Consider the following 10,000-nt stretch of genomic DNA (forward strand, 5'->3'; position numbering starts at 1 on the left):
TCCCCAAACAAACGGCGGGTTCTGAGAGCAGACCTCGCTCTACAGATGCTCTAATGAACCGCTCAGAGCAGACCTCTCCTCTACAGACGCTCTAATGAACCGCTCAGAGCAGACCTCTCCTCTACAGACGCTCTAATGAACCGCTCAGAGCAGACCTCTCCTCTACAGACGCTCTAATGAAACGCTCAGAGCAGACCTCTCCTCTACAGACGCTCTAATGAACCGCTCAGAGCAGACCTCTCCTCTACAGACGCTCTAATGAACCGCTCAGAGCAGACCTCTCCTCTACAGACGCTCTAATGAACCGCTCAGAGCAGACCTCTCCACTACAGATGCTCTACTGAACCGCTCAGAGCAGACCTCTCCACTACAGACGCTCTAATAAACCGCTCAGAGCAGACCTCTCGTCTACAGACACTCTAATGAACCGCTCAGAGCAGACCTCGCTCTACAGACGCTCTAATGAACCGCTCAGAGCAGACCTCGCTCTACAGACGCTCTACTGAACCGCTCAGAGCAGACCTCGCTCTACAGACGCTCTAATGAACCGCTCAGAGCAGACCTCGCTCTACAGACGCTCTAATGAACTGAAACAATATCCTCTGAGGCCCCTACTTAACCGACCTCAAGATCAACTGGTCAGCAGAAGTGGAGCAAAGGACACAGAAAGCACTGCAGGCTCTATTGTAGCCATTAAAGTGAAATACTTTATTCTTCTTTTATTCATTCTAGACGCTCCGTTCCCAGGTCGACAAAAGTTACAACTCAGCTCAATGAGGGCCACTTGGTCTGATTATCGTTAGTTAATCCAGGCCTTCAGTGGGCCTCATTCAAACATCCCTCAGTTCGGCTGGCTGACGCAGCCGGGGAACCCGGTCCCAGGGAACTGAGCTTTGATCCTATATGAAATGTCGCACTACGACAGCACTAATAGGGGGGGGGGGGGGGTAGAATGTGTGCCATTAGGGAATACTTAATGGCCAAAAAACCTAAAATACATAGTATGATGTATCATGTATCTAACTAATAACTCTAGCAAAACCATAGGTCAAGAAGATTTGCTTAAAATGAAAGATTAGGCTGAGATCAACCTTCAATATGCGTTGGGCTCCAAGGCGAGAGGATCACATCGTTCAGTCCTCCGGGTGAAGCTGCTCCCCCAACCGGCCGAAGTACAATGAACCTTCTCTTCTCTGACGACAATCAGCCACATCCTCCCCTCACTCAACTAAAACCCCCCTCCACATATAGTCGTACTATATCACTCGAAAAGGTTCCACTAAGAATAATACAAGTAAGACAGAGCATCATCTTAATTCACAAAACGTATGAGATGTAGGAGAGCGACATGGACAGTTTGACAACTACAATAGAATATCCCAGCCTGCAATCGCAAATAGGTTTTTACATTTCACAAGTAGATAACACTTCGGCGAATTCGTCATCCATTGTATGCATAGGTAAACTAATGAATGATCAAACACAAACAGGATGGCAGGCCTACCTTGTCTGCATGGATCAGCTCGGTCCCCCTTGTCTTCGGCTCCGAGACGTGTCACTCGCTACGCTTCGGAAGTGTTCTGCAGAATGTGCGGTAAACGGGGAGGCGGTGGAGGACTGCAACGGTTGACGTGGAGAAGACTGGCCTGGACTAGAACTGGAGCTGTCCTGGAGCCTCTGGTTACTCGGTGTCTGAACGCTCACTGGTCCGGGTCTCCGTGGATGCAGATTGAGAACTTCGGAGTGCCTGCGCTCCACTGACGCAGCTGCGCGTCAGTCCGAGAGAAGGGTTGAGGTTCTCTCTCTCCACTCAGAGGACCGAGAGAAGACTCGCTAAAGCTCGTCTCCACATCCTCTTCATGCATATGATAAATAATGCCCAACTTTACCAATGTCTACTAGTATCCTGACGTCTATCTATCTATCTATCTATCTATCTATCTATCTATCTATCTATCTATCTATCTATCTATCTATCTATCTATCTATCTATCCGTGTGCGTTTGTTTGCATTTGTGTGTGCGTGAGCGTGTGCGTGTGTGTAGGTGTTGTGTATTCTTCGGTGCATGCCAGTTACAACCTGCCCACATTGTTTTCCTCTGCCAAGCTCAACAGATGTGTGTATATCTCTGTAGTTTGAGGTGTATTTTTGCTGGTTTATCCTGTGATGCTGAGTGAGTATACCTAAATGTATGAGTATTTATTATGAAATAGAGGAAATAGCAGACAAGCATACCATAATAATCCTGTAGTACCGTACATTTATGTGTTAAACTGCAACAATTACAGAAACATATAATATGGTGTGGAAGTTTGTTCCCACTTTGTTGATTTTGCTGAAAGTGATGAGGCATCAATTGCTTCACATGTGCTTTTTGAGTGTAAATCAATGTATTTCTTGTATAAATAACATTTGATTCAAAGTCAGTGGATACGAGCTAGGAGTATGAGCAGAAGTGTCGGATGCTACCAATGTTTGCTTCATCGCACTTGGTTCTTCTTCTACCATGCATCAATGTCGTCCTTTAGAAGGACATTCCCCCACAGGATGGAATGTGAGTCAATGGTTATAATGGTTTATTGCTCAAGTTGTTTGAGTGGATCTTTTCACGTGGATGAGGGATGCATGCTAGTTTAACAGACGGTTAGTTCAGTTTAACACAAATACAAGTCAGGCTGTTGCACTTTTGAAGAAAGCATTCTGGTTGTGCTTTATATAAATGGAAATCTCTTTATTTAACCTAATTCTTATTTTATGAAATAGGATCAAGTACTTTCAAAGGGTTGATTTATTGGCAAGGAAGGAAAGTGCTTCCCACAAAGAGTAACATACTTTTATTGAAGTACATTTTTTTTACTTTTATTAAAGAATGTTACTGAAGTACTATTTCAATATAATTGAAGTCGTTGTAATTCATTCCAATGTTGTGTTTTTTTGCAAATATTTTAATCTCCACCTTCTTCACATCAACTCAACCTATAATAAATGTGGTTTAATTTAACCAATTCACATTTCAAGTATCCTTTTAATTACCCTATACAATTACAAGCAGTGCAACCAAAACAATCAGTTGCTTAATAAGTTCTATAATTATCAGAGATACTGCAGACACAAAATGGAGCGCATTAGTAAGAGGTTATTTGGTTACCTGCTAAACGTTGTTCCATTCTTCTGTACGGAGCGTTTAGTGAACCTGGTGCACCTTTCAAACTAGTGGGAAGAGTTCGATTTAGTACCAAAAAACTAAACAAATCTCGTCCTAAGCAGCAAATAAAAGCCGGATATGATCCTACTATCTCCCTGTAGATTCCTTCAAAGTTCCATCGTATTCCAAAGGAAACATGTCAGCAGTGTGAACATGATGAAGTATGTTTCTCATAATGTACTCATTCACATAACCCAGCACAGCCAAAATAATCACCTTCTCAACTAACTGGGAGAAGCCACTATCACTGGAATGTTCCAGAATTAATGGGAATTGCAGAATCCGAGTGATACACAGGAGCTGTGTGGCAGCCATCACCGGACTGCAGGAATGTGACGCTGGAAAGTCACAAGTGGTGTGGTATTGTTGAGCTTAAGTTACACTGGGCCACTCTTCAGAATCCCTTGTCGTAGATCATATGATCATATAGAGATGGTTGTCTCTTTAGCTCATAGATGAGGCATGGAATCGATCAGATCGTTTAATATCTGCTGGTTATGGTGGTGGTGGCAAAAAGATGTCAAAAGGTCTGGTCAGCTTGTTTCAAATGCTTATTAGGCTGCTATTGCTGCTGCTTCTAGATGCTTCCCAGGCGCTTGGTGATGTAATAACCTAAGTGGGTCTTCTTGGTAGAGTAGGCGTTAGAAGTAGAATCTACTGTCACAACCTTAGTGTGTCTCCTTGGTAGAGTAGGCCTTAGAAGTAGAAGCCATCACATCACCCGTGTATTTTCTGAAATGCGTTATGTGTAATGTGTAATGTACTCTACTCTATCTACTCTATTTCTATCTGCTATGTGGTAATTAGCTAAGCAGGAGAGGATCAATGAACTCAGCCAAGGTTAAACTCGTCTGCCAATGTGGACAATATTCATCGGATTGGTATGCATTGAGTTTATTATTGCCTCTTGTCATCACAGTGTTAGTTGTTCAAATATTACTTCATGCTGCTTTGAAATATGATGGCTAGAATTATTTGGAAATAGTTGAAATTCGTTTCAATAATGAAAACATTATATTGCAATTCAGAACAAATGTAAGCTGAGAATCTTAGAAATTACCAACATTTAGTTTTAGAAGACAGAATACTATTGATTTTTTTAATTTTATAAAAAACATTTCAATAAGAAAACAGATAAAATCGTATTAAATATGATTCTTTGTAATTATAAAAAATAAAAGTAAAATATTCCCCATTTCAGTTTGCAGTTAAACATTTTGTGGGATCTCAGATAACAGGAACACCTGCTGAGCCACCAACCTTCCCAACCTTTATTTGTTTTAACAAATACGTAAATTAGATTAAAAAAAACCAGTACGCCGTTTTCCTAAAAATTGCACTTTTCTCAAATTAAACATATTTTAAATAAATTTAGAATTTCTTTCCTGCTAAAAGGTTTGTACTAGCCTCCTTATTAATTTGAACCCAAAGAGCCGGCAGAAACACGGGTCCCACGCAGCGCCGCTGAAGCACCAACGTGCGGCAGGGTGACAGCGGCCCTGCCGGAGCAGCGGGCCCTGAATGCGGCTCAGGGCTCTCGGGGTTGGGGAGATACGGTAACCGGGCACGGTGGGCGCTTCTAAATTGCGGTGACCTTTTCATCTGTATGTGGTGTGTGTCCTGGTGTGTGTAATTTGGAGAGATTAAAAAATGTATCCGGTGCATCAGAAATACATTTCATGTTTTACATTTAAAAAAAATGTGGAAACTGGGACCTCAATCATCTTGAAGTATACTTTCCGAAATGAATAGCTGGGATTAAATCAATTAATAGAAAACAATTGATTGTAAAACACTCAATAATTTAATTTTTAAAGTCAGTAAAATCGGATCTTTCGGGAGAGGCTAACGCCTTTTTAATTGCCTCAAAAGTAAGTCTTAAAGCCTTAGATGAAATAAAAAAAACATAAAGTTATTAGCGCTGTGAGAGTGTTTGGTGCGAGGATGCAGAGGCTGCACCTGTTGAGCGGAGGAGGCGGCAGGCGGATGGAGGCTTCCTGTTGTGGTTCTAATGAACAGCAAGCAGACACATTTAATATGAGAAAACATGTGGGACATATGGAAACATGTGAGACGTATGGAAACATATGAGACATATGGAAACATATGAGACATATGGAAACATATGAGACGTATGGAAACATGGGAGGGGAACTCAAACATTAGACAACTTTAAATGGAGGAACCAAAATAAGGGTCATTTCCGAGGTAGGCCTATCTTCAGGAAAGACAAAGCCCTGAAAATGTGGTGCTTATCTAAAATGCAGACCAGAATTGTATATTTATAAGTATCGTGTTTAACTTTGATCTATGCACATGGGTTAACCTTTCTGTGTGGAATTAGGATGCCCTTGGAGTATTCAAACTATAATCTAAAAGTATGACCTTTGACCACTCTTAAACACATTCTCTCACTTCTCCAACTTTAGATCTTTTCAGACCCAACTTCGGATTAGGAGTTAATCCACCCTGACCCCCCGACACTGATAACCTGACCTAACCCACCCTGACCCCCCAACACTGATAACCTGACCTAACCCACCCTGACCCCCCAACACTGATAACCTGACCTAACCCACCCTGACCCCCCAACACTGATAACCTGACCTAACCCACCCTGACCCCCCAACACTGATAACCTGACCTAACCCACCCTGACCCCCCAACACTGATAACCTGACCTAACCCACCCTGACCCCCCAACACTGATAACCTGACCTAACCCACCCTGACCCCCCAACACTGATAACCTGACCACCTCCTCCACCACCTCCTCCACCCCCCCTCCACCATGTCCACCGACCCTGCCGCCGAGCTGCCCTTCTACCACGGCAGCATCTCGCGGCGGGACGCGGAGCGAGAGCTGATGCTGGCGGACAGCACGGACGGGCTCTTCCTGCTGCGGCAGTGCCAGCGGAGTCTGGGGGGCTACGTGCTCTCGCTGACCTACCAGGGGGTCTTCCACCACTACCCCGTGGAGAGGCTGCCAAACGGCACCTACGGCATCCCCGGCAGCAAGCCCCACTGTGGGCCGGCCGAGCTGTGCGAGTTCCTCAGCAGGGAGCCGGACGGGCTGCCGTGCACGCTGAGAAGGCCGTGCCTGAGGGCGGCCGAGAAGCCCCTCAGGAAGGGGCTGTTCGACACCCTGAGGGAGACCCTGCTGCGGGAATACGTGAAGCAGACCTGGAACCTGGAGGTAGGGGTGAACGTTACCAACGGATGCACTGAAGCTAATTCACACGCTGGATTTATAAGTAAGACTTTTTTAGAAAACAGTATAATAGTGTTGATCTTTAACTCGAAAGTGGGAATTGATTGTGTACATGTGGCTGCAGAGGATGTGGACTGTGTGTGTGTGTGTGTGCATGCACTATGTATGTATATCTACTATGTGTGTACTGCGTGTGTAATGTGTGTGCCTTGTGTGTGTATGTCTGCTATGTGTGTGAGTGTGTGTGGGTAACGTGTGTGCCCTGTGTGTGTACGTCTACTATGTGTGTGTGTAACGTGTGTGCCCTGTGTGTGTACGTCTACTATGTGTGTGTGTGTTTACTACGTGCCCTGTGTGTGTGCGTCTGCTATGTGTGTGTGTGTGTTTACAACGTGCCCTGTGTGTGTACGTCTACTATGTGTGTGTGTGTTTAGTACGTGCCCTGTGTGTGTACGTCTACTATGTGTGTGTGTTGACCACGTGCCCGGTGTGTGTGCGTCTGCTATGTGTGTGTGTTGACCACGTGCCCTGTGTGTGATCAGGATGCTGAAGACATAGAGCAGGCTGTCATCAGCCACGCTCCTCAGCTGGAGAAGCTGATGGCCACCACGGCCCATGAGAAGATGGCATGGTACCACGGGAAGATCTCCAGACAGGAGGGCGAGAGGCTTCTGACCACAGGGGCCAAGACCGACGGCAAGTTCCTGTGAGTAGCAGCGGGATGGGAGGGGGGCTATGGTTAGGTGGGTGTTTATAGTTAGATGGTCAATATAAGCATATGGTGTAACATATCCTCTGATACCACCGTCATCAATGTGGACATCAGGCTGATATTTACTCATTTAGGGGCCATTCTCACAAAAGGGTGGTAGTTAAGAGCTTTAAGATGATTTTTTTTTTTTGATGCTGTCTCCTCTACAGTGCGTAATTTAGGCTTGAACAGTGGTCCCTTTCATGGACAACTGGGAAATGGCAATGTCAATACCTACCTCCGGCAGGACAGGCCTCCATGTGATTGGTTCTTGTGGAATGTATGATTGGGATCTGATTGTTTGTGAGGTGGGGCCCAATGGGCCTAAATGTCCAACCCAAGTTGAACAATACCTTTCTATTCTATTTTATTATATATATATATAATATTTTATTGTATTTCCTGAGAAGTCTTGTATTTGTTTCTGCATTAGCGTGCGCGACAGCGAGGCCGGTACGTTTGCACTCTCCATGCTATATGGGAAGACGGTATACCACTACCGCATCAACCAGGACAAGTCAGGGAAGTACTCCATACCAGAGGGAGACAGGTTTGATACCGTGTGGCAGGTTAGTTAGCTACAGGTTAGTTAGTCTGTTACTGAAAAACATACAGGCTCTGCATGGGCTGAGAGAAGCATCATGCTGTGTTTTTTGTTCTACCAGATGGTTCAATACCTGAAGATGAAGCCTGCTGGACTCATGACCAACCTCTCTGAAGAGTGTGCCAACATGGCAGCCAGTGAGTCCATAAACAGGAGCATTATTCTGTTACCAGTATCTTTTAGCAAACTAACACTTTATATTACGCAAAGTTGTCATTGAAATAATATTTGCTTCACTTTCAGGGACACCTGCTCTTCCAGCAGGGAGGATGCAACGTCTGAATGGATACACACCGCCCCCTAGAGGTCAGTCCGCCATCCTACAGCCCATAATACACCGCAATGCACTTTCACATTCAGGCAAGGAAAAGTTAGTTCCAAAAATAATTGCAATGGACTTCTATCCAAAGTCAGAAAACTGACTATGGATAGACCAACCTTAAGCACGTGTTACTTGAGCACCAACACACACACACACACACACACACACACACACACACACACACACACACATACACACACACTCACACTAAAGTAAAATTGAAGGGAGAATGTCCTGTGAGCTTATCAAGACCGCTTTAAGTCACCATGGCGACCATGGCTTTGTGCTTCCAGCCCCTTCGCTCCTCAAGCCCAGCAACCCGGCCCCCTTGGCGGGCAGCCAGCTGCTGCCCATGGACTGCAGTGGTTTCGTCAACGCGTACCACAACCCCAAGGACCTGAAGCAGTTCTTCATCAGCAGAGACCGGCTGGTGATGGACGAGGTGGAGCTGGGCTCTGGGAACTTCGGCTGTGTCAAAAAGGGCGTCCTTAAAACCATGGATAACCAAAAGAAGTGCGGCTCTTTTCTCATGTGTACATCAGTGGCTGTAGCACTTCTGTTGAGAGGTTTTAGTGCACATGTGAACTGAAACATGGCACATCATTGTTTCTCAAAGTAGCTCCCACTATTTAACATAAACAGTAACCACCTAAGTGACTTTACATACATGTGTGCCAAGGTATCTATGTAATGTATGCATGGAAATATGCCTCATTGTGAGTTATAAGTGGCTAGAATTCTATGCCATGCAATTGTGTTAACTTCTACAATTGTCTTAACCTGTGGTTTCCACACTTAAAGTACTTTCTTCAAACCTAAGCTCTGTGCTGCTCTCTCTGCTGTTCTCTCTCTGCTGCTGTCTCTCTGCTGTTCTCTCTGCTCTCTCTCTCTGCTGTTTTCTCTCTGCTGCTCTGCTGTTCTCTCTCTGCTCTCTCTCTCTGCTGCTCTCTCTGCTTTCTATCTCTACTGTTTTCTCTCTGCTGTTCTCTCTGCTGCTCTCTATGCTGCTCTCTCTGATGTTCTCTCTCTGCTGTACTCTGCTGTTTTCTCTCTGCTGCTCTCTGCTGTTCTCTCTCTGCTCTCTCTCTCTCTCTGCTGTTTTATCTCTGCTGCTCTCTGCTGTTCTCTCTCTGCTGCTCTCTGCTGTTCTCTCCCTCTCTGCTGCTCTCTCTCTGCTGCTCTCTCTGGTCTGCGCTGTCTCTGCAGGGAGCATGCTGACCGTAGCAAAGGCCCAACCCTCACCTCATATCCTCTATGCTTTGTTTTGGTGTTTCTCTCTCAGTGGGCAGATGGATGTGGCCATCAAAGTGTTGAAGAACGAGGACGAGTCGCTGGTGAAGGACGAGATGATGAGAGAGGCTGAGATCATGCACCAGCTTAGCAACGCCTTCATTGTGCGCATGCTGGGTCTGTGCCAAGCAGAGAGCCTCATGCTGGTCATGGAGATGGCCTCAGCGGGACCCCTGAACAAGTTCCTCCAGTCCAACAAGTAACTGCTGATTCATCCCTTTAATAGGGGGGCACATGTTACTGCATTTATAAAGCTATCTTTATAAATCTCACTAAATATGATTCTCTTATCTAGAGAACTCAATACTAGACATGATACAGTACATTGTTAGTGACAGACACACACACACACACACACACACACACACACACACACACACACATTATGCCAGGGTCTTGGTTTGTGTTTTGATGTGTGTTCTCCTGTCTCTAGGAGCTCAGTGAGTGTGGAAGGCATCGTGAGGCTGATGCACCAGGTCTCCATAGGGATGAGGTATCTGGAGAAGAACAACTTTGTACACAGAGACCTGGCCGCACGCAACGTTCTGCTGGTCAACCAAAACTTCGCCAAAATCAGTGACTTTGGTCTGTCCAAAGCCCTGGGGGCAGATGACAG

General features: G+C 45.3%; 1 protein-coding gene across 2 annotated transcripts in view; it reads left to right on the forward strand.

The window, feature by feature from the left end:
- The first annotated feature begins 2,097 nt into the window (after positions 1-2,097).
- zap70 (zeta chain of T cell receptor associated protein kinase 70) overlaps positions 2,098-10,000 on the forward strand; it is a 9,960-nt gene continuing 2,057 nt past the window's right edge. The window contains exons 1-9 of one of the 2 annotated variants that reach the window (XM_079739657.1): positions 2,098-2,174; positions 5,636-6,402; positions 6,960-7,123; positions 7,602-7,737; positions 7,834-7,909; positions 8,016-8,078; positions 8,388-8,607; positions 9,377-9,583; positions 9,818-10,000. The exon at positions 9,818-10,000 is cut by the window's right edge and continues 10 nt beyond it. In XM_079739657.1, coding sequence (XP_079595783.1) covers positions 5,998-6,402; positions 6,960-7,123; positions 7,602-7,737; positions 7,834-7,909; positions 8,016-8,078; positions 8,388-8,607; positions 9,377-9,583; positions 9,818-10,000 — 1,454 coding nt within the window. In that variant the 5' untranslated portion in view covers positions 2,098-2,174; positions 5,636-5,997. Of the gene's footprint in view, positions 2,175-3,891; positions 4,088-5,635; positions 6,403-6,959; positions 7,124-7,601; positions 7,738-7,833; positions 7,910-8,015; positions 8,079-8,387; positions 8,608-9,376; positions 9,584-9,817 lie in introns of those variants that run through there. The other variant, XM_079739658.1, reaches the window with a different exon arrangement.

This window comes from Pollachius pollachius, assembly GCF_949987615.1.
Source record: "Pollachius pollachius genome assembly, chromosome: 7".
In the NCBI taxonomy this organism is placed as follows: Eukaryota; Metazoa; Chordata; class Actinopteri; order Gadiformes; family Gadidae; genus Pollachius; species Pollachius pollachius.